Genomic DNA, 24,973 nt, shown 5'->3' on the forward strand with positions numbered 1-24,973 from the left:
CAAGAACATATTTCATGATTTTATTGCTAAATTTTTTTTTGAATAAAGCACCACCAATAAAGAGAGGTAGTGATCAGTATTTAAAAGATAAGATTTCTTTAAGTTTTTGTATTTACATTTAATTTTGTCTTATAAATATATTATCTAGTTGAACCTTTTTTTAAAAGTTCAAAATTTTGTTTGACCAGTAATATGTAAGGTAGTTGCTTCTGTAAAGTAGTTGCTTTTGTAAGGTAGCTGCTTCTGTAAAATGTTAATAAAATCTAGTGGTGTAATGGCTTGATTCTTGACAAGAAAGCCTCAGTTGCAGCATTAGTAAGAGAATTTTATTGTCATACTTCACTGATCATAGATTCATTTAATGTATGTATGTATGTATGTATGTATGTATGTATGTATGTATGTATGTATGTATGTATGTATGTATGTATGTATGTATGTATGTATGTATGTATGTATGTATGTATGTATGTATATGAATTTTAAAAGAAAAAGTGTCTGGTAAAGTAAAGCCATATTTTTATTACTGTTACATAAAATTTTGATTCATAGATTTTAGAATTTATTTTATAAAGTAATTAAAAGAAAACTTGCATTTAGCATTGGTGTAAGGTTCTCTTCATTTCATAACAATTTTTTTTTTCTTTTAGAAAAAGAAAGTTTATTGGGCAACAAAAAAAATGAATCACAATGTGAATTTAGAGATAAAACTCAGGATTTTATTGCTAAAGAAAACTAAAAGACTGCTGCAATTGAAGAAAGTAAAAAAATCTAACGACATTTGAGTTCTTCTAAAGATTTAGAATGATCTGTTTGTTCAAATAGTTGACCCTTAAAATATATTAATGGTTCTCAGCTTCCATGGCTTATAATGTAAATTAAATGAAAATAATTTTATATCTAAAATTTTATTTATAAATTAAATTATGAAAATGTTAATATGCTCACTGAGATATCTTAATATTTTAATTTTGCAATATGTTTATTTCAATGAAATATCATTTTCCAATAAATGTTTTGCTGATATCAAAGTTTTTAATCTTCTTCATCAAATGTTTCTAATCCCAGTGTTTTTACCTTTGCTGGGATTTTTACAGTAAACTTTTTTTATAATCAGTTATTCTTTTTTTTTTTTACCTGTATCTTATTACATATATGAATCTATATTATGTTTATTAGATGTGTTTTAATAGATTTGACTGAGATTTCATAAAAATCAACTTATTTAAAACAATCTAAGCATGTTTAATAGGTTAAATGAAATTTTCTTGCTAAATTATTTAATTTTTAGTTTAAAGACTGACTGGAATGATAATGACCCATAAGGTTTTTGAAATAGTTCAAGAGCCACTTAGTTGATTTTGAAAGTTTTTTTTTACTCTTTTAAAGCAAATTTATCTCCCTTTCAAAATATAAAGGTAGTTTTGAAAAAGTTGATTGTAAACAAAGAAAATTTATTTGCAAGTAGAAGTGAAAAATTACATTTTGAACAAGTGATATAAAAGTTGTAATGCTCCAATTAATTTGCTAGCAAAAAAGTTCAAAGAAACACTGTTACTCAACTGTCAATCATAAAATGAAATTGTAAAATAAGTGGTGGTCACAGATTGGAAAGAAGTCCAGAAATCAAGAAAGAGGTCTGCCAAGTTAAAAACTTGAATAAAAAGTAGTCAGAGGGAGATTGATGCAAATCGAGAATACTCTGTTTGACAATATTGAAAAAATCTGGTGTTCCCAAGTTAACAATCGAAAAAGTCAAAAAAAGAGATAAGGCTCAAAAATATACAGGAAGCAGAAATTCCCTGGAAAATCTCAACACCCATTCTGCAAAAGCCAAAAAAATGGTTGAAAACCACAACAAGAAAAGCTTTAAAGAAATCAAAAGTGAATTATTATGGATGATGAAATCTACTGTAAACTTGACTATTTGACCCAGACTATTGACTATTTGATCCATTTAAAACAATCCTGAAAGAAACAAAGCCTGGTGTTTTGCTCAAAGCAATTAAAACTGTAAAATTTGGCAAGAAAGTCATGATTTGGTAAGCAATCTGTTTGTTTGGTTTCAAAACTTAACCATTTTTCACAAGCAGAAACATGAAATTCAAAGGTTATGTCAAAGAATATTTAAAAAAGCTACTAATGCCTATAAACTGAAAGTATGATGCTCTGCCCATCCTCTGGGCTGATCTTGCATCTTGTCACTTCTCAGAAGTATAATTGGATGGTATCAACAAATGTTGTTAATTTTGTCCCAAAAAACATGAACCCACAAACATCCTAAAACTTTTTTAAATTTAATTTTGGGCATGAAATGTGAGCTGCATAAAAGAGGTAAACTTCAGTTAATTTAAGCTTATGGAACTATCATCATTATTTTCATAAAATCTTTTACGTTTTTTTTTTAGTTGAAAAGAGTTATTGTTTCTAGTGAAGGGATCAAAATATATACAATGATTTTATAATGTTGTCAAAAATTCTTTCCAAAATATACCAAATTTGGATCAATGATGTTAAGAGAACTAGCTACCTAGATTAAATAGTCTCTAAAATTTAATTTCTATCAGTTTCTCATTTACCTTTTCTTTGCCTTATGTAGGACTATAAAGTTGCATCATAAATTATTTTATGATGTAGTTATATATTCCTACATAAAGCAAAGAATGTAAATTGAATTATTATTTAGAATGTTTTTTTTTTAATTTTTGACCTATGATTGTTACAATATTATTTTGTCTTAGACAAGGTAAAAAAGGAACAACTCGCAGAACACAATATCAGTGACAGTAATTGTTAAAATTAGGGCTTACTTTTTTACAATTTGTTTGATGCTATTATAAGTCAAAATTTGGCAAAATACTTTTGGCTGTTTAGTGTTTGACACCCGGTAAATGAATTTCTAAAAGTGACCTAGTATTTTTAGAAAATGGCATACAGATATATTGCTACTTTTCCTTTAGCAAATAAATGTCTTTAAAAACAAACATTCTTGATCGACCATTAAGCAAAGGAAAATATGAAGTGAGTATAAGTGCATATGGGCTGTTATTTTCTGAAATTGTTCAATATTGCCAAAGTCGAGTTTTTACAGTGACTGAACTTCAAGATAAACTTGCAAATTTTGGTAAAACTATTGGAGTTAGATTGATTGATACCTTATCAATACGTGAGCGTGGCTTCCGGAGAGAGACACGTTTATTGAATGTTTTAATGTTTATACGATCAAGCTTGTGGAAAACTTTGTTTGGACGTGAAGCTGATAAGCTTGAACATGCAAATGATGACATTGGAACTTATTATATTATTGAAAAAGAGTCCCTTGTAAACCGCTTCATATCAGTACCTAAAGATAAAGGAAGTTTGAATTGCGCTTCATTTACAGCAGGAATTTTGGAGGGAATTTTTAATGGGTGTGGCTTTGGAGCAAGTGTTACTGTTCATTGGCATAAAGGAACAACATTTTTAATTAAATTTGATGACTCAGTTATTGCTAGAGAAAAAGGTTTTGATAATAAGTAATTTTATTTTATTGTAAAATATTGAATTCCACTGTTTCTTTGTTGTTATTTTTTTCTGTTAACCTAGTGTTTTTTTATTCTATTTTTTTTGCTTTGGCAAAATATAAATTGCATGCTGAACTTTTATTTTAAAAATATTTGCAATTTTTTTTTTTTTTTTTTAATTTGTTAAATGTTTTTCTCTAGAGTTTTATACTAAGTTAAGATGTTCCAGTTTTCATTATCAAACTTTTAATACAACCATGTTTTATAATTTAAAACTACATGTTATTAGTTATACATAAAATCCCAATAGAAAATTTTCTTTTCATTAATAAAACTTTAATTACAAATTTTGATTGCAATATAGAAGTGGAATAGAGGTTTGCACATATTTCTTTTCTTTGAGGTTCATATTAAAGATAAATTGACTTTTAGTTATTATGCAATGCAAAGTAATTTTGCATTATAACAAAGAAGATGGGTTTGTTTTAGATGATTTTTTATAATCTTTTAAAAATATTTTTTGATATTTTTATTGGTGCTGCATTTTAATGTTAATTTTTTTTTTCTGTTTTGTTTTAAAGCTCATTTGCCATTTTTACAAAAAAAAAAAAAAAAAAAAAAGCACAAAATTTGAGACACTTTAGGAAAGATAAAATGTCCAAAAGAACTATTTATTAATTTGTAATTTCTATTCTGAAGCATTATATTTTTTGATTTTATTTTTCAAGGTTAAAGTTTTAGTATATAATTGATTTCTTTTCATTACATTTTTCATAAATTGTTTGGAGATTATCAAGTATGCGAGCTGTTATACAAAAAGTAACGAGTGCTAGTGTATCAGGTTTGTAGCAGTTAAAAAGTTGTAGGTTGTTTTAGTTGTTTTAAAAACAGGAAAACAACAAGGTTTTTTTTTTTATTTTTTAGCAGCAACCAAAAACATAACACCTTTTTTTAAATCATTTTTGGCTTTGAAACTTTGAAATAAGCTTAGAATTTAATGGAAATTTTATGGCAGGTTGCCATAAAAACCTGTTCTAACAACTCTTAGTACTGGTCGTTGATTTTTATTTTTTAATTAATTTTTTATTTTAGTATTTCACAAATTTTAAAAATTTTTATCTATAGTTGCACAGACAAGAAATATGCAACTGTCATATTACAACAAAGTATAAAAAATAATTTTCTTTGTAGTAATGTTTCTTGCTATAAATTTTGATACAAAATTATTATATTCCACATTACAAATGATTCTTTACATTAGTTCACTTATTTATTGTAAGAAAATGTCTTATTTGAAATGCCTTCATGCTGCCTTCACAAAGGGCTTTGAGAGTAATAACCAATATTCATTTTCAGTGTGCACTTAAGTCTAGCAAATTTGAAGGCTATATACAAATAAAGAATATTGGTCCTAAGTTAAAAAACATGAGTATCTGTAAACCTTAATAGTAAACCCAATACAAATAGTAATAATAACAATAACAATAATCTATTTAATCATTTTCTTTCATTTCAATAGTTTTTTTTCAAACGAAATGAAATTGTAAGAATTCAAGGAACTAAAAATTGCTCAAGGAATTAGTTAACAAAATTTAACTAAATTCATAAAAAGAAATTTTAATGTTACTATATTTGACATAATATAAATCATAAGGTCACTTAATGAAAAATCAAAATTACTAATACAGTTATAATTTATTTAAACTGAACAAAACTAAATCCTCTAACTACAAATGTAAAATTGATGCAGTCCTTGACGCGGTCATTAGTGAGAACCAATTTGTCTTTTAGATTGAGTACGCTTCCTTTGTAGACTGGGTCCAGCATGTGTGGAATTGTAAAAGTGGTGTCCTCCATGCTATCTTCTTGATAGTACTTAATGATCTAGTCAAATATAGTAGTTGCCAACTGAATGAAGTACTCCTAGGCTGAGATCACTGTCACTGAAACAACCAATTTCTTACACATAAACTGTTCCATCTGATCTTGCAAGGTAAAATCTTTTTATAATCAATGACAAGTCGGCACAATTTTTTTACAATTTACTTCTGTGAAGGTGTTTCTTGACTACTTGATTGATTAAGTCAGCTTTCTTAATATTTCGGTCACAATATGATAGGCACAATTTACTTCTAGTTTTAATTTATTGTTTGTTACAACTGCTAGTTTGAGATTAACACCTCTGTCTTTGACACACCACCTGTAAATGATAAATGAAATATTCATTTAAAAGTAAACTAATAAAAAAATACTTAGTGAAACAAATAGCAAACTTAATTCATTCAAATACCAAGTTAAAGAAATAAGAATGTTAATATTTTTCTGCCTAAAAAAAATCCATGAAAAAAATGAAGGTAACATGTTAAATTTAAACAAATAACAAACATGAAGTAAATTTTAAAGTAAAAAAATAAAAACTTAAGTAGTGAAGTTCATGAAAATTAAAAATCTAATTTAAAGTCTAATTAAAATTTCAAATTACAAGTCTATACAAGTTATTGTCTCTGTTTGTCCACATTTCAATGGTGAAAGCAACACCTGATGGAGATTCAACATCTATACTGAAGTCGTCACTGAACACTTTTTTGTTTTTTTTCATACAGTTCTGGAAGGTAGTTTCTCTAAACTTTAAATCAAGTGATTTGATAAAGTTGATAAAACACTGTCTGTAAAGACACAATGTCAAAGAAGTATTTGTTCTGCTTGACATTGCAGTCAGGTACTGGCATCATAAGGTTTGGTTTTTAAGGGTTTCATGATTGTCTGGAAGTCCAGCAACATTTGTCTTTTTTAGTTTTTACTGATAATAATTTGTAAAGAAAGTAAGAATTAAAGTATAGTTATGAATATTTTAAGTATTTTTATGAGCATGTTAAATAATTTTTTTTTTTCAGGTTCATCAATTGAAAAATAGGTCATGGAGTTTTTCATCAAAAAGTTTATACAGCTCAGAACCACCTAGTGGCTTTGGGAAGTTTTTCCCTAAAGGCTCTCAGAAGAAACCAGCTCCCCCAAAATCATGTAAATAATATAAATAAATAATATAATGTAAATAATATAATGTAAATAATAAATAATATAATGTAAATAATTTTTGACTTGATAATTTGTATTTGGTAGAGTAAATTTAACCCAATCAAATTTCAATAAATCTGAAGATCCATTGGTTGAATGCTTAAAGTGGTTCGGTGTGGAAGTATATATACTTTTTTAAAAAGTGCGATAAAAACAAACGCTTTTTATCAAAACACCCTTTTTTCAAATCTCTAGAAATCTCTTTCAAATCTCTAGTTTTACTTGGAGGTTGACTTACTCTAGAAAAACTTGGTCATTTTGTTTTTGTTTTATTTGAAACCTTATACATATAACAAACAGAAAGCTGAAGAAAATTTATTAATATTAGATAATACATAATATAATAATACATATTGTATTTCAGATCACGTTCGATGCTTGGCTTTTAAAAAAATTGATTCGATTTTTAAACCTCATTCTAAAGGATTTTTCTGGTTAATATTGTCCATGTTAGCATCCAATTATGTTCCAATATCAAGTTTCAAAGAAAATACCACAAAAAAAGGCGCATATATATATATAACAAATTATCAAGTCAAAAATTATTTACATTATATTATTTATTATTTACATTATATTATTTACATTATATTATTTATTTATATTACAGATATATAACTTAAAAAGTATATATACTTCCACACCGAACCACTTTAAGCATTCAACCAATGGATCTTCAGATTTATTGAAATTTGATTGGGTTAAATTTACTCTACCAAATACAAATTATCAAGTCAAAAAGTCTTTGTTTTCTTTCAACAGGCCTGTAAGTAATTATTCACTGGCCAGTAAATACATGCATCTAGGTTAAAGATCTACATTAGGTTAAAGATCATACATTTAGTTTTAAATCACAAAAAATCACAATACAAATTTTTTATCTAACTTTAAAAGTATTATAAACAGTCAAATGAAAGGAAATAAACAGAAAGAACTAAAAGAAAAAACTTATTTTTAATAAAAGATCATACATTTAGTTTTAAATCACAAAAAATCACAATACAAATTTTTTATCTAACTTTAAAAGTATTATAAACAGTCAAATGAAAGGAAATAAACAGAAAGAACTAAAAGAAAAAACTTATTTTTAATAAAAGATTTGACATAAAAATTTTTAATTCCTGAAAAGTTAAAAACTGAAAATTATATTCAGGTTCTAGTTTAGTATACAACTTTCTTTTAGTGATACCAGGTAATACAATAAAATAGAGGGAAACGTGTTTAACAAAATTAGGCAATCTTACAGTGTCAAGATAACATTTTCATATGATTACACCAACATTACCTAATAAAATATATACTCTGGCCTTAGACTAGTAAACTTAGATTTACCAAATGATTAATGTGAGTAAATGCTAGTTCTTCATTAGCAACTTTTTTGTTTTCCTCAAACTGTTTAAAAAGGTCTTTATGTTTGCCTTTGAGATGTGACTAATGAGGTTTAGTGGAAAATTGTGACATGGCAAGCTTTTCTTGGCAAATCTTGCACATAGCTTTAAATTTTTTTGGTTTATTTTTGTCAAAATGTCCCCATATTACACTTATTTAAAGCATTTTGCTTTAAAAAATCTATACATGTAAGCAAAAACTGAATTTAAATAATTACAAAAATTTTTTTGGACTATCAATTTTTCACAAAGTTGGACACCAACTATGTAAAATATTTAATTAGTATTGTGTGATTGCAATCTTATTGAAAAGTTTAACTAATGTTTTAAAATTTGTAATAACAACACAAATAATGAATGAATGAATACCTGAGTATAGAATGAGATCAAACCTGATCTTTAACAAATACCTGAATATTAGTATTCACTTTAAAGTTTGTTAAACAAATTTGTTTACGAAGAGGATTTCTTTGAATTCTGCTACTCACACCCTTGATCACTGCTAAAGTTTGTACAATTTACAAGCAATTACTTATTTGCCAATCTTTAAAACTTCAGTATCCTTTAACTGATTAACAGTGAAATACACCAATTGGCAACTGTTACCCAGTTCCATCATTTAGATTTTATTATTCATCAAATTTTTGTAGCAAGATTTGTTACAAGGCTAGATGTAAACAATCATTTTATGATTGGGATTTGGAAACATCTTGTTAATACTTTCTTTTACATAACAAGGAAACCATCAATATGGTGAATTGAACCTATCACGCCTCAAATAAAGCAGCTCTAAACCATTGTTTCCTCCAGCATGCTTATTAAATAAAAGTTGTCACTTGAAGTTAAAGTTTTGATCACCAGGGTATTCAATTTACTTCATCCTATCAGAACCAAACACTATAATTTGACTACTCACTCCTGAGAGAATTGGCCCAATATGTTAATGTCCAGTGATATTGTATTTGGTCAGCTCAATTTATAGAGGATTTTCCAAACAATCTTGAAGCATGCAGGTACTGTTTTCAATGCCACCATTGATTCTATATTTTTGTCCAATAATAATGCTGGTTTTCAAAGATCTTCTTTTGAGATCTTTGTGAGGATTCTGATTTTTGAGATCTTTGTGAGGATTCTCTTGGGGTCGTCCTGTATGTTTTTTGATTAATACAACACCTCACTCTTTAAGTTATTGACCTTCTTATCTACAGTTCAACAATAAGATTGTAAAAATTGCCTAAAAATTAAAAAAAAAGAACCATGACAATTTAATGGTTTCAATTAAATGTTTTTTAAAGTTGTAATGTTTTTATGTGCTTAAATGTTTTTAAAGAAACCATTCAAAATTAACAAGTACTAAAAACTAACAACCATAAAAATTCTATCTATTTTTAACCATGAATTTCAGCCTTATAAAGCAAAATGTGACTAAAAAAAGGTGGTCTTATCTTATTTGGTTGCTAAACTATAAAAGGTAATAGGTTTAAGTTCTAGGTTTAAATGTTTGTTTGTTTTGTTTTTCAGTTTTTGTTTAAAATTTCTTACAAATTTCTGTGACTTGTCAAAAATTTAACTATTTGCATATCAGCTATTAATCTTTAAATATTGTTTGTGAAAGTTTAAAAAGTTAGAGGTTTATAGATTAATTTAAAACTATAATTGAGTGATTTTTGTTGTTTTTATTTTTTGAGTTGGTTTAAGAAATTATTTTTGTTTTTCTGATTGGTAGGTTTTTATTTAGCTAAATAATCTTTCCATGAAATTAAAATATTGAGCCAAACTTTTTTAACATTAGACTATGTCATGTTTCTTGTTTAAATTAATGTATAATGATTATTATTTTAACTATTTTGTTAATGTATATCCACATTTAACAATTTTTGTATATTTCAAATTTTACCTATGTAAAGATAAAATAAAATGTATTTAATTTTTTTTTTTTAGTGAACAACAAGTTGATTAGTTCAATAGGTTCTGGTTTATGTGTGTTTATAGGCATATCTCGTGATGATACTCAAAAAGACATTGATTACATGTAATGTTTTTTTTTTTTAACTTTCTATAAAAACTTTTTCTATATAAAAAATACCATATTTGTGTATAACACACACAGGACAGTATGGAGGGCAGGTGATGCATAAGTATATGCGATAATCTTTTTTACATAAATTAGATTATAGTAATACGATACTATAGTAAAGTATAGTAATTATTGAAATACTATAGTAAAGTATGGTAATTATTGAAATACTATAGTAAAGTATGGTATTTATTGAAAGGGCATTGTTTACCTTGTTTAGTACTGTGTCATAAAATTAGAATTAAATTTAAATTTACTGTAACATCATATATAGAAGTATTTAGAGTTTCACTCAATAGGGGATAAGTAAATCCAGTTTAAGTTTATCTTAACTTTGTGTCATATTTTAATAAGTCTCAGGAACATCCTCTGCAATAGCAAAAAACAGTATATTCTGCATAATATACTGAAGAAAATCCTCAAGGTTTTTTTCTGCTAATATTAAGTTATCTTGATCAGTGATGAACTTAATGTTAGCAATTACAGAGCTTTTCAATAACCCCTCCTCTACACATTGTTATTTGTACAACAGCAGTTTAAGAATCATCTCTACTTTTGTATTTATTATGAATTCAGATAAATTTCTTACACAAAGCAGGTTTTTATCCTCTTCATCTCCAAAACCAAAATTCAGGGGCAGAACACTGTAATAACTTTTCACAGTTCAAGATCTGACAGTTTCTTAAAACAGTTGATCACTGTGCTCTCCTGAGACTGCCAGGGTAAATTTTGGTTTACTCTAATTTTTTTTGTTTAATCATTAATATTGGGTTTAGGTAAGTATTTTAAAATAATTTTTAAAATCTAAACTAACTTTTAAACATTTTTTTTTTTTTGCAAAAATAGTTTTTACCTAAAATAACATATGGAGGGGGAGGGGGTAGTATGAGGAGGGCGGGGATTTTTTTCAAAATTTATAGGGGTATTATACTGCTAAAACAATTTTTGTTACAAAAAAAACAACTTTAAAATGAAAAAATCTTTTATGATAAAATTAAGATAAATTCTAGATTACCAAAATATAACATCAAGGCAATAAATGTAGCAGTTTAACATGAAGTATTGAAATTCCTTATAAATAACTCAATCATTTCAAAGTTCACAATAATTAAAAATTTTAAAAAATGAGAGAAAAAGACTACTTGAAACTGTTTATACCAAACTCAATCACACTTTTCTTAAGCTGTTTTGCATAATCATTGTGTTCCAAATGACGCTTGTATCGCTTCCATACTTGATAGTGATAGTGGTGAGCACTTTCTCCTGCCTGCTCGGCATATACACCAAGTCCAAATTGACTATGCTGAAGAAAAGGAACAAGATGACATACTAAAATATGAACTTTCCAGCTAATATTTAATTGGTAGTTAAACTTTTCCAGAAGATGAAGCTGCAGATTTTCGAAAGCTTTTTTAAAATCTAAAACTGATTCAGCAATAGATTCTCCAATAAACATGCTGAAACCTTTTGTTTTAATAATTGAAAACTTTCTAAGACAGCTAACTACAGGTTGGAGAAATATCTTATTTGGTAATATAGAGGCTGCACTTAGAAGGTTAACTTCAAAATTATCTAATTTATCTAAAAGTCTCTGTGAATTATTACCATCCAAACCAGTTCCGTGGTATCTCTAAAGATTATATAATTCAACTTAAGCCACGAATCAAAATCAGTCCACAATGTAATTAATATTTTTACAAACATAGAAGTAATATCAATTAGAATGTGTAACTCTGGTGGAGGAATGAGATGTTCTACTAATGTTTCTAGAGGTTCATCAAGATACACAACTCTAGGAGAAATACAGTTTTTAAATTCCATCATGTGATTCTTTTTGCATCCATCTTCAATGAACTTATTGTAGTTGATATCAAATGAACCTAAGGTTCTTTTTTTTCCGCTCTCAAGAGTACTTTCGCCTTCACACCAGAGACATGCCTACTAGCCGCTGTGACTGTTTAAACCAAATAAAGAGATACCACATTTTAGATCAAATGCTATTGAATATTTTATATCACTCAGAGCTAGTGGTTTCAATAGTTTGCTAAAATTACCATTATGCTCTGAAACATCTTCAACTAAAGCCAAAACCAATGATCTTTTTACACCACAATCAGCAAGACTTTCTGAAGTTGTATGTTTACATAGTGGGTCAAAAACATTTATAACGCATTTAAGAAAACCCTGTCCACCATCAATGGAAATCCTAACAATAGTGCTATAAGGATTCAAACTTCTTTCATTAATCATATGAAGAATTAAATCAAAAGTATCTTTTACAAATACCAAACTCTGACTTCATCCCCTGAAATGAATGATTCAGTTTTTACATCATAAAAATCTGAAAATACAGTATGCAGCTCCTCTATCTGAGTTGATATATTAGGTTCTAACATTTTCTTCCCTAAATTTTGTCGCATATGTTTACAAAGTAGGTTAGTCTTTCTTTTACTCAGGTTTAGAGTATTAGAGATTTCCATTATAGTTTCAAGAGATAACTTTTTAACGGGTGCTCTGCTGCATTTATTATCAGGTGTGCCAACAACAACAAGAAGATTGTTTCCAAAGGTTTTTAAAGGAAACTTGTCTCCAGATTTAATATTGTCTCTTTTCATTTTTATTTTGAGAATCCCAGAAGCAACTTGCTCACTGGATACATTTCCAAGACCTTCAGCCAACATAATTAGGTTTTTTACAGCTTCACTTTTACAGCAAAAGTGAGAAATTCCTTTGCCTAAATAGAAATTTAAAGTAGGAAAAACTCTGATATTATTATATTTGTAAAACATATAAAAATAATACACTAATATTTAATAAGTCTATCATAGACTATGCATTGACTAGCATAGACTCTATGCTAAATTTAAATTACTTTTTTTTTAATAATTGAAGAAATAGTTTTTTAACTAAAATATACAAGTTATGCAATATTTTTAATTTATTTAAGGAAATCATACCTATTGTAGAAAAGCAAGAAGGACATATCTTTTTAACAATTTTATCAACGATATCTTGATTATTTGTTGTGATCTGTTCAGATATTTCACTAATATCAGATGATCTTCTGAGTTTTTGTCTGTTTATTTGAGATATTTTCTCAATCCAATCATTTAATTTTGATGTTTCACCCCTGTTCAATGCATATAAATTTGTTTTGCAAGAATTACAAATGTTTTTTGGACAACACTCTTTTTCTACATCATATTCTCTCCAAATCAAATTTTGAATGTGAAGTTGTAATGCGGGAGTTACTTTAATAAGTTTATGTGATCCTTTTCCAAAGGAAATAAAGCAACATGCACAAATTAGACATTTTTTGTCAGCCATTTTGACAAAAAATATAAGTTTGATATGATCGCTTTTAACTGTAATAATAATTATTTTAATTGGTATTGCAACATTTTGTACCAAATAGAATAGATGATGCAATCATAAAATGATGCAATTTATTTTAGACATTTTAATTAATTAAATCTAAAATTTCTCTGTTTAAAAGTTAGTTTAGATTTTAAAAATTATTTTAAAATACTTTGTTTAACCCATTGATAGTAAATAAACAAAAAAATTTAGAGTAAACCAAAATTTACCCTGGCGGTCTCAGGAGTGCACAGTGTGATATGCAGCTTTTTTGTGGTAAGCTCTGACCTATAAATATATTCATTCGTGCACAGAATTAATTTACACCTACTTAAATATTTTTGAATTTAAACACATCATTGTATTTGTTTAGGAATAGAAGAGGTTTGCCCTATCTTAATTAACACTAGGTCAGTTTTTCACTTTTTGTACTTCCAGTTAATCTAAAGTATTGAAATTAGTAATCACATAGGATTTACTAAAATGTATAATTTCAACATATATTAAGATTTCGGTTAATAAAAGTTGTCTAAAAATTAGTCTTGATGATTTTACCATAAATGTTAAAATTGATTTTTTATCAAAGCCTAAGTTAATATTTAGTGTACAGTAATCTAGGAAAAAGTGAACTTTTTGTGCACAAATGGCCATTCCAATACCTGATTCTTAACACATAAAGAGATCTATAAATGATGTTATTGGTTTTTTTCCTTAGGGTAAAGTATGACCTGTTGGATCCTTTTTGAGACGGTGTTATAGATATCAGTTCTACTTTTTAAGTTTTACAATCTATAATGCTTAAAATTTTTTTATTAGAATACGAAAGCTCTTAAATCTTAAAATATTTGAAGATGGTGCTTCAAGATGGAAAAAATCTGTGAAAGAAAAAAATTATGAAATATTATGTGTTAGCCAGGTATTATGTGTTAGCCAGGTTCTATTTTACAAGTTCTAGCAGAATAAAATATTTTTCTTTATTAGAGCTATGTTCTTAAATTTTTCTGTTTAGTTTACTCTTCATAGCATATTGAAAGGTAACAAACTAGATTTTCATCTTTCCATGGCTCCAAGTTTGTCAAAAGACTTTTATGAGTCTTTTGTTAAAAAATTATGCCTGGCTTACTGTCCAGAAAATGTCAAAGGTATATTCATATTTACTTTATTGAGTGTCTTAAGTGATATAAACCTATTATTCTGAAATTCCTAAAGGTTTTCTAACACTATTTTTTTCTTATTTATTTAAAAATTGAGTTATATCCAGTAAATATCATAGTTTTATCATGAGTGATATCCAGTAAATATCATAGTTTGTGTTTGGTTAAGGATTTTTTGTGTTCAACTCATTAAATACTCCAGGGTGCATCAGGTATTTCAGAACTTTTTTTTTTTTTTTTTTTTTTAATATAATAAAAAAGACAAACAAAATACATGTTTTATTAAAAAATTACATGGATACATAAGCTGAACTATTGTTTAATAATTTAATTGAATAAAATCCCCTTTTCTTCAATGAGAGCTACAATTTGAGACCTAAATTAACTGCAGGCACATATGAGATGGTCCTTATCTATGTTGCCCATTACTGTGACAATGGATGCTTTCAGAGAACCTTTGGTCTTTTCCAATAAACCTCATTGACTTTTGGGGGTTCCTGTCAATGAGTCTGAACTTGTTGGATGAATTCTGGTGTTATAGTACAGTCAGAGCATTGCTCATACTTTTTACATTTAGCAACTTTATAAAAATCATCATCATTGTCTTCTAATTCCTTACAAATTTCAAAAATGAAAGATTGGGCAACTTTAAGAAATTCTGCAATTTGTAAATTGTTGTGTTCTGCCTTTAATGCTACTACTATAGCTTGTCTTTTCGTCTCTTGTGCTAGTTTATTATCTGCCATGATTAATTACCTGCAAAAATAAAAATAATGAAACAGATATGGTGACAATGCATGATTGTCTTAAGCACCTGATACACCTGTATACAATAGGCTTAAAAGATGTTCAGCTGCAATAAAAGATTGTAGGCCAGAAGTTTGTAAGTAAAGTGGCTGAAAAATTTTTATAGCTGTTCTGTTAAAGATATTTATCTGCATATTAAAAATAAATTTTAAAATATTGTAAATTAGTTTTTGTTTTAGAAATTACTGACTTAAATATTATCATCTTTGCAGTTTGTAAAGAGTTATTTAACAATTGTCAAAGAAAAAACTCTTATACTCGACTAGTTTTTCTATTGTATACAATCAAAATAATAGTAGTAAGTCTTTACTAGATTTTTTTAATCTTTTTACAGAGAATAAAATGGGGTTTCTTTATGTATTTGAAACCATAAAATTCTGTTATCATTATTGTAATATTAACCAGACTTTTGACATATACTGACACCAATTGGTGTGTGCTGTCCTCAGATAATTTCAGACCACTTCTGTTGAGTTCTTTAGTGTAGCCTCCAAATTCTTCCAAATAAAATTACTAAAAAAAAAAACAAATTCAGTTGGCTGACATACTGTACATATTTTTACAGATTTTGATAAAACAACCTCCAAATCTGAAAGATTATGAAACACATTAAATAAATTGTCATTATTTTGTAAAAAAATTACATATCAAACAGTCGCGTTTGCAACTTGTTTAGGGTCATTTTAGCCTTTTTCTTTGCTTTTTTAGGACCAACTTTTTAAACATCTGCTAATTTCAGAATGATTCATCACAGAAGATATAGCAACATTCTACTGCTCTATGGGTTTAGCAGAGATTACTTTTCAAATCAAATATCTTCCTTAAATTACTCCACTTTGCAATTTTATGTTCTCCGTTCTCTTGATTTTAAAGAATGCTTCATTTACTCTACTATCACTGCACAGAATGGCAACTATATTATTATAACATGTACATCTTTAACATCTTTTTAATATTGAAAATCAGTGATTAAACAATATACTAGGAGTGATTTGTAAAAAAATTTAATTTCAAATGAGTAAATCTTAAAACTTACAGCTTTATCAAATACTTTACCACCTTGTCTAGTTTTGGCTTTAAATAAACGTTATCAGTAATATTAACAATGTTTTCTTGATGGAAACCTTTAATATAAATTATTTGTTCAGGAAATCGATTTCCTCTGACTTCTTCATCTTTGACATTAGTTTAAGAGTTACAATACAATGATTATTTTGTAATCATCCCTAGTTCAGCTGTAAAGTGACTTTGAAATTGCATAATAATAATTAAAAGTCCCACTTCTAGCAAATACTTTTTATTGTCAACAAGTGTTAATGCATTAATAATAGTAACTTGTTTTAAGAGAATAATTTTAATGATCCATTTTAAGCAAATATGAATATTGTTTCCAAAGCTTGTAATAATGATGTAATTTTTTATAATAATTGCTGCATTGATTGCTGCCATGATAAAGCATCTGGTCCCAAAATGAAAACCTTCAACCTGCATATTGATTTTTACTTCAAAAAGAAGTTTTGCAGAACTATCAATATACTTCTAACTTTGGATTACTAATACAATTCTCTTTTGTAAAAGAATACTTTTGTTTTTCACTAGAAGCAGAATACTTTCACCTAGATCTTTAAGACAAATAATTCCATACATATCCAAGTGAGCTGCAAATTCATCAATAATATCCAGGTGAGCTGCAAACTCATCAATAATATCAGTATTATTATTGTACTTGAAGGATTTTATTTGAAAATAAAAGTCTTTTTCACTGGTTTGTTTTGTATAGACTTTTAAAATAAAAAATTAAACTTGCAGTATCAGCAAAGACCTTTTTAGCTTAATTGCCAATATCATAACAACTTAACTTATAATATATACTTTTTTTTTTTAAGTATATCTTGTTTTACTTAAAAAAAAAGACTGCAAAAGTTCAACCATTTTATCACCATTTTCATTCTATCAATCTTCTGCCTACATTTTTCTCATGCAGTTGCACATCTTTCAAGCTTGTCATATGTAAGGCCATGGCTCAACTTTATAGAAACTGATAATGTTGTTGATTATTTAATTTCAAATTACTCTTGTTTGCAGATGGCATTTTTGGTGAGTATATGCAAGTTGATATACAAAATGATGGGCCTGTCACTATACAACTGGATTCTCTGCCCCTTCACAAGGTAAATCTTATAATGAAAAATGTGAAATAGTGTATGAAGTTAAAAAGAAATATAGTGTATAATTTTACTTTCTTACATAGGAGACTGGGGAAGACTGCAACAAAACTCCTTCAATTTGACCTTTTTTATAGTGCATTATTATTAAAATAACTGTTCATGATAGTTTTCAAATATTTTTTAAAAAAACAAAAGGTTTTTATTACTGTTGTTTTGTTCCATTAAATGTTTTTAATATTTCTTTCTACTTTACTACATTTCTTTTAACTTTTTGTTTATTTCTTAGACATTTATATTATCCTTTTAGGCTTTCTCTACATTTCTTATCTTTGGTTCAGTTTTTATCTTGGAGAAATTGTTTTTTCATTTAGAATATTTAAAAGTAATAAAAAATTAAATTTTATTATTAAAGAAAGTTTAAGGGTCTAAATAGTTATAAATAATGTCTTCACTTAAAACTCTATTGGCCTCTGCAGCATCAGACATTAATATGATAGAGGAAATCATAAAGAAATGCTTGCTAAAACTAGAGACAGGTAAGAAAAAGTCAATGTTTTTTTTTGGTCGATGATTTTTTTGGCACTAAATTTATTAAAATTGTCAAAAAATTGTTATAAGATCAAATAAAAGTGTGTAAAATTTTATTAATTAAAGTGAAAAATTTGTTTTGTTTTATGCAGAATTATCAGAATTAGATGATGATGATGTTGTTCATTTAAAAGCTATTCTAAATGAAAGTAATTCAGAAAATAGTTTTCAGCTGGTTGCTGAACTTGCTAAAATAGGTGAAGACTTTTCTCAGTAACTCTTAGTGGTCTTTTTTTAATTTTTTTTTTAGAAGAGTGTTAGATGAAAGTAAAAGAAGTTGAAAACATTGAAAGATTCTTTATTTATTTCAGAAAATAACAGGACTCGATTAGCAAATGAGGATCTGATGAAATTATTAGTAAGTACTTTGGTAAATAGTGAACTTCAAGTTACTTATCAGCTGCTGCGTTGCTTGTGTAATATCTGTGCAGAAAATGGTAAATTTTATTTGCTTTTTTTTTTTTTTTATGTTATTTTATGATTCAACTTAAAATTGTACTTGAAATTTTATGTCTAAAAAACATCGGTGCAATTGAGAACTCCTGCTGTCTCACAGAGATATGCTAAGTATTTTGTAATGAGACAACTTTAAAGTAATAAACTAGAAAAGTGGAGTTTATAGAATTGGAATTTTGTGAAAAGTGACAACTCATAAAATTAGAAATAATAACTGGAAGCCGTTTAGAAAAGTTTTCCCCCAGCCTAATTTTGTAAAAATCTAGTAATTGAATGTAAAAAAAAGTTACCAAGCCAGCAAAAAAGCATGTGGAAGCATCTACACTTTTAAATACTAATTTTAGTATTTTTTGTTAGTAGATCTATTTTGGTTTATCTTAACTTTCTGTTGTTTTTAATGATTTGTAAAATAATTATGCTTAATACAATTTATTTGAAAAATATATATATATATATTTTAAATAAAGATTTTATTTTCTTGTTTTATAATTTTTTTATTGAAAGCAATAAGTATGTTATTTCAATAATGATGTTATTAAAGTTACATTTCAATAGTTAGTAACTTTGTTACTAACTATTGAAATGTAACTTTTTTATCTTCTCATTAGATGTTGGAAGAAAATTGTTTTCAAAAGTAGGTGGAGTGAGAGTTCTGTATGAAAAAGCAACCACTGTTCTTCATCATGCTAATGATTCGGAAACAATAATTTATCCTGCTTGTATGTGCATAGAAAATATTATTTCTGATTCAGGTAGAAAATAGTTTTATGATGTTTTATATTATTTTTATATTATTTTTTGATGTTAACGGGTAGTTGATGCTTAGGGTAGTTCTTCAGATTCTAAAATTTGAAAGTATGATGCAATACTTACTAATTGATCTAATAATTTTAGATGACATTAAACAAGAATTCATAAGGGCTAATTATTTCAGTTTGTTGAAGCAAATTGTTAACAAGTATCAAATACATGAAAAAAACTTTAAAACTGCTGTTGCTGGAATTTCTTTACTCGCAGATTCTGGTATTTGCTTTCAGATGATTTTAAAAGTCATTATTTGTCTTTTATTAAACTTTTTTTGTCATCTTTCTGATATTTTAAATTTTTTTAGATTTGGGTATTGAATTTTTGGGAGGCAGCGGAATACTTGAAGATATTTTGAAAATTATGAAAACTTCTGATGACAACATTAAAAAGATAATTCTTGCAGAGCTGTTCAATGATCTGGGGAAGAGAGGTAAAAGCTTTTATATTAATGTTATGTAAAAAGTATTTTTACAGTTGTAAAATACTTACTATTGTTCTATTCAACCGAAACATTTTCTTTTCAGAAAGTTCTATAGAATTGTTATGTAACGCTGGAGCTGTTTCAGCGCTGATGGAGTTAGTGGAGTCACGTGACAACTTTCAAGAGGTTGAATGCTCTGATGATGTTTTAAAAGAGATGGTGGACCTAGTTGTTGTCCTAACATCTGGAGGTATGCATTCAAGGTATATCTGCTTATAAAATCTGCTCATAAATGGCCAGGTTAACTTAATTAGCTTAATTTTAAAGATTTTGTAAAAATTTTTTTTGTTTTTTTTTCGTGAGCTGTAAAAATTGAATTTAAATTTGAGCTTTTATTTTCGACAAATTCAGAAGAAAGCTTCGTAAAATTACTTCAAAAAGAGAAAGATTTAATTAATAAGTTTGCTGGTTGGATTGAATCGCCCAACAAGCATGTTCAGGTTTCTGCTGGTTTGGCATTGGGTAATTATGCTCGAAGTGGTAAAAAAAAAAAATTTTCTATAAAAAGTTTATTTGATTCCAATCATTTATTTTTTACTTAAAATATTTTATTTTTTTGTAGAAGCAACATGTGATCATTTAATAAAGATCGACATTCATAGGACATTAGTCACTGAAATAAATCTGAATATTGGAAAAGATGCGAGTGAACTTTTTTGTTTTCTTTAATTTTTTTTTGTAAACCTTTTGTTGATGTTTCTTTTTTTTTGTAAGCCTTTAATGGAGAAAAGCAATGGCAAATGTCTTTGACTAGTAATGGTTTTTCTAGGGCTATGAAGATCGTTTTCAAGCTTTTGCAAGTTGTTTGAGAAACTTATGTATACCAGGTAAGCACTGGCGACTGCAATCTGTTTTTTTTTTTTTTGCGTAAATAACGCATTTTCAGCTTTATAGGATTAAGAAACGATTTTTTTGTACATCGTTTTCGTAATCCAACTGATAAAAAAATTGAAAAATAACTGTTTTAGTGGATAGCAAACAGCTGCTTGTTAATGCTGGCCTTGCTGATACAGCTGTAGAACTGATTAAGAAGACGGGTTTGAGTGTACAGTTCAAGGCTTTGGCCATCGTGAGGCTGCTGGTACAAAACCACAGTAAATAATTGTTGTTGGTTTTTAACCTTTACAATTTTTATGTTCCATAGAGATTTTTTTTGCTGTTTTATTTGGTTTATGTTTTTAAGCTGTGAATTTCCTTTAGAAGATCTCGCAGTTAAGTTATGTAACGATGCCGAACTGTTGACAAAAATCAAAACACTCAGTGATGTAACCATGATTAGCTCGACACCAGCAGAAGCCCAAAGGTTAATGGCAGCTATTATCAAATACGCTAATGAAGAAGGTTGCACTTCATAGTCGTTATTGTTGTTGTAGTTGTTATTGTTTTATAATAATTGCTCATCATCTTTTATTTATTTCAGCTCCAATTCGTGCTGCGCTTTCGTGTGAATGTATTGGACCAATAAACTATTTACTTGATTCTGATCATATGCTTATGCAGAATGAGGGGTTGATTGCTCTTATAATGATTGTTGCCAATGTCAATGGTACTTTTTTATCTCATGATTTTCTTTCATTTTGCAATAAAATAAAAGATTTTACATTGGTTGTTTGTTGGGTTTTCCTTAAATTCTTCTAGATTGTGTTGAGCTTGTTAAGAAGGCTGGTTGTATTAAAAAACTTGTAAAAATTTTGAAACAAGTCGATGTTCAACCACAGACAATATTTAACGGTCTCACTCTAATTCAAGCAACAGCTTCTTTAAGTAAGTTGGAAGTTATTATAGACTTAACTAATAATAATTTAAGTAGCGGATTGCATGAAGAATATTCAGCCCAGGCTAAGATGGCAGCCTGGTACCATCTTGAAAAGTTTCCGTAAAAACAGATAAGTGCTTTCATCTCGGCCCTGCTGGGATAAAAAAAAATGAAGTAAGTTAATTAAAAACAAAAGTTCGAAATGGTTATAAATAATATTCGGTTCACTGTTTATAGTTCAACAGTTCAACCTACTCACAGCTCCCTTAATGGTTAAGTAATACCTTACAAGCTGTTTGAAGCATGATTGCTACAAAAAACTAAGAAGCTTGTAGATAGAAAAAGGAAATACTGATTTATAGGGACAGAATAATTAGACCAGATATTCCGAAAATTTCCTGTAGAAGAAATTTTTGAATGACAAGAGTCTTCCTTGAACTTGTTGTTGCATGCATATTTTTATGAGTCCAAGATCAAACTGTCTTAATTATAATTATCTGCTAACACAAAAAAGTAGCAATAACTGTTTACTATTTAAACTATGCAGGTTCCTTTTTGATGACTGCTAATACTTTAGGCATTCATCAATGCATCATTTCAAAGACTTTGAAAGTTGTATGTAAAGCCATTAATATTGTTGTTGCTTTAAAACATTTGTACCTGCCAAATAATAATGAAGAGCTATGAAAATTAGTCTCAGAGTTTGAGTTAGTTTTTGGCATGGTACAAGGCTTCGGATCTATTAATGAGACTCGTGTCCAATTTAAGTGTGCCATCAAAAGTTCTCACTTTAGTTAAAAGGGAATACTTTTCTTTAGATGTGATGGCAAATTCTAATGCATAGATATTAAATGCAAATGGCCAGATGCTCTCAATTTTCTCTCCATATGTCTTTGCTTATTCCTTATTAACTTCGGAAAAGGATTTTTAGGGGTGATGTAAAATGTTGTCCCGGAAAAAACAAGCTAAAGTTCGGCCCGGCCTAATATTTCTCATGCAATCGGCCCCTAACTGTGTATTAAAAATTGTTAATTTTTATAGACGGAGGAAAAGATTTACTTGAAGAATACGAAATTAACAAGATATTGGACTTGCTAAAAAATCATTCCGAACAAATTATCAGTAATAAAGTGAACGAAACTCTGTCTGTCATTGGTAGATGGTGATTGATTAGTTGAAAAAAATGAGCGACATGTTTTTATATTTTTTGTACATTAGATGAATCTAATTTAGTCACAAATTATGCAATCATAAGAGCATTAAAACCGAAGTAAAATGTGCCTTAAAATTCCCTCCTTCCCTCCGTTTGCTGCTCCTTTCCCAACAACTTTTAGTTTGATGATATCCCTATTGAGAGAGCAATAGGAGACAGGTTAATTGTGAGATGGTTATGCTATATATTACTATTTCACGTTGTTTGGGTCTTTTTGTATCGAAATCGTCAGATTTCAGGACTCTAAATTTTAAATTCTTAAAATATTAGTTTAACGTGAAATATTTTAAATTCTTAAAATATTAGTTTAACGTGAAATATTTTAAATTCTTAAAATATTAGTTAAACGTGAAATATTTTAATGTAAAAGCAAAACACTTTGCAGTCTTTCTCAGTTTAATGAAATTTATTATGTTAACACAGCACGATGAAAGATTTCAAGCAATATCCTCGAAAGAATTCGAATTCAGCTCTTCTCGATAATTGAAATGTTACAAAGTATGTTTACGATTTTTCGTTTTAAAGATTATTTTCAATTTTTGTGAAAAAATATTTGAGACTAGTTCATATCAGGAGGTCTTTTTCGTCCGGCAGCATGATTTACCGGACGCGAGAAACCTGAAATGAATTAGTGTATATTTATATATACATACAGTACTGTGAATAAGTTTTAGCCTACTATAATTCTATAACTATTTTTGATTTTATCGTAAAAACATGAAGGACTTGTGAAGTAAAAAAAAAATCAGGTTTATAGACATATATTACAAATAAAAATATCTAGAAATAACTTAATATAATGATACAAAAAGAAAAAAATTATACTTCGTATGTAGGGGTGGGGGAGGTAAGGTTAGTTTTAGTCTAACTAAAATAGTCAACTAACTTTTTAGTCTAACTAAGTTTAGTCGACTAGCTTTTTAGCGTAACTAAAATTAGTTGACTAAAGATTTAGTGCTAAAAAAACTGAATAACCTACACCATGAAATTATATGAACATAATATGAATTATGACAAATAAATCAATATAAAGACATTCATCAAAATTTATTGTTTTTAAGAAATTTGAAATACGTACTATAATTTGTGGCAATATTTGTGTAATAAAAATGTTTTGTTTGTACCTAGTATTGCCCCAAATTTTCTTTTATTGAATTAAATAAAAATTGGTTTGTTAGCAAAACAACCTCCCTCAAAAACAGCTGATATTTTATACTGAAAACATAATTAGTTATTAGCATTTTAATAATAATTTTGAAAAGAAAAACAAAATTGAGAGTTGAACAATATATATATTCAGCTACACAATATAGAAATAATAAAAAACATTAATTGCCTAACTGTTACAAACTTATTGTTGTCACTGTAAATATCTGCGTTTTTATGAGTGTAGAAAAAAACAAATTACATATTATTACTTCTCAAAAAGTCATTGCAGGTATTATGTAAAGGAAATCCGAAAATGTTTCTCATATAACGCACCTTTCAAAAATATGGCACCATTTTTTTATAAATTGATTTCACATGTGTTTTACAATTGATAATTCACTTTAAATAGAAATTGAAAAAATCCAGATCTAAACCGCTTTCACGGTCGTTCAAACTCTGTTAATAAGCGACAGGTTATTGTGCGCAAGCGCAGTTAAATTATGAAAATTTTAGAACTTTCAAAATGGCTACGGACCTTCGTTCACTGATCTCTATAATAGCTGGATAGCGCAACTCCGAGCAAAACTTTATATTTTTTGACGCCAAAATCGCCATATTGGAAAACCCCAAAAATTTTAATCCCGTAAGCTTTAAGTTCTGTTTTTCGGCTTATCGCTTTATCGCACATATCAGATTTCATTGTTCTGGGGCTTTCCAATATGGCGATTTTGGCGTCAATTTTGATATTAGAGTTGCGCTATCCAGTTATTAGAGAGCTTACGATATGAAAACTAGAGAGCTTACGATATGAAAACTGCAACGGCAACGGAGACGACAAAGGTCTGGATCGAGCGGTTGCGACATGCAGTTGCGGTATTCTAATAAAATTAGTTACGAATTTCCGCTTCCAAAAAAAGAAAACATCTTGAAATAAACAAAAAAAAATTTAAAAATGGCTCCTTTAAGAAATGTTAGAAATAGTTTATTACTTGCA

General features: G+C 27.9%; 3 protein-coding genes and 1 pseudogene across 13 annotated transcripts; 3 read left to right on the top strand and 1 right to left on the bottom strand.

Moving 5' to 3' along the window:
• The first annotated feature begins 2,967 nt into the window (after positions 1 to 2,967).
• On the top strand, positions 2,968 to 6,520 carry LOC145185491 (trafficking protein particle complex subunit 5-like). 2 transcript variants are annotated; one of them, XM_090098845.1, is made up of 3 exons: positions 2,968 to 4,344; positions 5,295 to 5,496; positions 6,398 to 6,520. In XM_090098845.1, the coding sequence occupies exon 1, from the start codon at positions 2,968 to 2,970 to the stop codon at positions 3,517 to 3,519; it is 552 nt and encodes a 183-aa protein (XP_089954971.1). In that variant the 3' UTR covers positions 3,520 to 4,344; positions 5,295 to 5,496; positions 6,398 to 6,520. The 2 variants fall into 2 exon arrangements, with proteins under 2 accessions (XP_089954971.1, XP_089954972.1); XM_090098846.1 differs by lacking the exon at positions 5,295 to 5,496.
• Positions 4,217 to 17,723, top strand: LOC145185492 (D-aminoacyl-tRNA deacylase 1-like). The gene is made up of 6 exons (XM_090098847.1): positions 4,217 to 4,344; positions 9,908 to 9,998; positions 14,217 to 14,316; positions 14,410 to 14,542; positions 17,447 to 17,532; positions 17,613 to 17,723. The coding sequence occupies exons 1-6, from the start codon at positions 4,302 to 4,304 to the stop codon at positions 17,649 to 17,651; spliced, it is 492 nt and encodes a 163-aa protein (XP_089954973.1). The 5' UTR covers positions 4,217 to 4,301; the 3' UTR covers positions 17,652 to 17,723.
• On the bottom strand, positions 11,162 to 13,402 carry LOC145198017 (uncharacterized; annotated as a pseudogene). Its single transcript, XR_016455952.1, has 2 exons — positions 13,001 to 13,402; positions 11,162 to 12,777 (listed from the first exon to the last, which is right to left on the bottom strand). The product of XR_016455952.1 is annotated as an uncharacterized LOC145198017 (transcript).
• Positions 17,724 to 17,804: 81 nt separating the features above from the next.
• LOC145185487 (rap1 GTPase-GDP dissociation stimulator 1-A-like) lies at positions 17,805 to 22,887 on the top strand. Of its 9 annotated transcripts, none has more exons than XM_090098834.1 (15): positions 17,805 to 18,065; positions 18,210 to 18,314; positions 18,429 to 18,554; positions 19,182 to 19,325; positions 19,468 to 19,596; positions 19,685 to 19,810; positions 19,905 to 20,051; positions 20,213 to 20,341; positions 20,424 to 20,503; positions 20,631 to 20,688; positions 20,830 to 20,955; positions 21,062 to 21,202; positions 21,282 to 21,407; positions 21,500 to 21,625; positions 22,659 to 22,887. In XM_090098834.1, the coding sequence occupies exons 1-15, from the start codon at positions 17,972 to 17,974 to the stop codon at positions 22,781 to 22,783; spliced, it is 1,782 nt and encodes a 593-aa protein (XP_089954960.1). In that variant the 5' UTR covers positions 17,805 to 17,971; the 3' UTR covers positions 22,784 to 22,887. The 9 variants fall into 9 exon arrangements, 5 of the variants coding, with proteins under 5 accessions (XP_089954960.1, XP_089954962.1, XP_089954963.1 ...); XM_090098836.1 differs by having other exon boundaries at positions 21,065 to 21,202; XR_016455956.1 differs by having other exon boundaries at positions 17,849 to 18,065; positions 19,905 to 20,064; positions 21,065 to 21,202.
• Positions 22,888 to 24,973: the final 2,086 nt, after the last annotated feature.

This window comes from Hydra viridissima, unplaced genomic scaffold (assembly GCF_058129835.1).
Source record: "Hydra viridissima isolate aposymbiotic clone 2 unplaced genomic scaffold, HvirCarnegie_v1 scaffold_9, whole genome shotgun sequence".
Classification (NCBI taxonomy): Eukaryota; Metazoa; Cnidaria; class Hydrozoa; order Anthoathecata; family Hydridae; genus Hydra; species Hydra viridissima.

Excerpts from the sequence above, each read along its gene's own strand:
- LOC145185492 (XM_090098847.1), top strand. The coding sequence starts at position 4,302 with ATGCGAGCTGTTATACAAAAAGTAACGAGTGCTAGTGTATCAG. Across the intron at positions 4,345-9,907 it reads AACGAGTGCTAGTGTATCAG|TGAACAACAAGTTGATTAGT; the intron begins GTTTGTAGCAGT and ends TTTTTTTTTTAG. Across the intron at positions 9,999-14,216 it reads CAAAAAGACATTGATTACAT|AATACGAAAGCTCTTAAATC; the intron begins GTAATGTTTTTT and ends TTTTTTTATTAG.
- LOC145185487 (XM_090098834.1), top strand. The coding sequence starts at position 17,972 with ATGTCTTCACTTAAAACTCTATTGGCCTCTGCAGCATCAGACATTAAT. Across the intron at positions 20,052-20,212 it reads TGTTGTCCTAACATCTGGAG|AAGAAAGCTTCGTAAAATTA; the intron begins GTATGCATTCAA and ends CGACAAATTCAG. Across the intron at positions 20,342-20,423 it reads GGGTAATTATGCTCGAAGTG|AAGCAACATGTGATCATTTA; the intron begins GTAAAAAAAAAA and ends ATTTTTTTGTAG.
- LOC145185491 (XM_090098845.1), top strand. The coding sequence starts at position 2,968 with ATGTCTTTAAAAACAAACATTCTTGATCGACCATTAAGCAAAGGAAAA.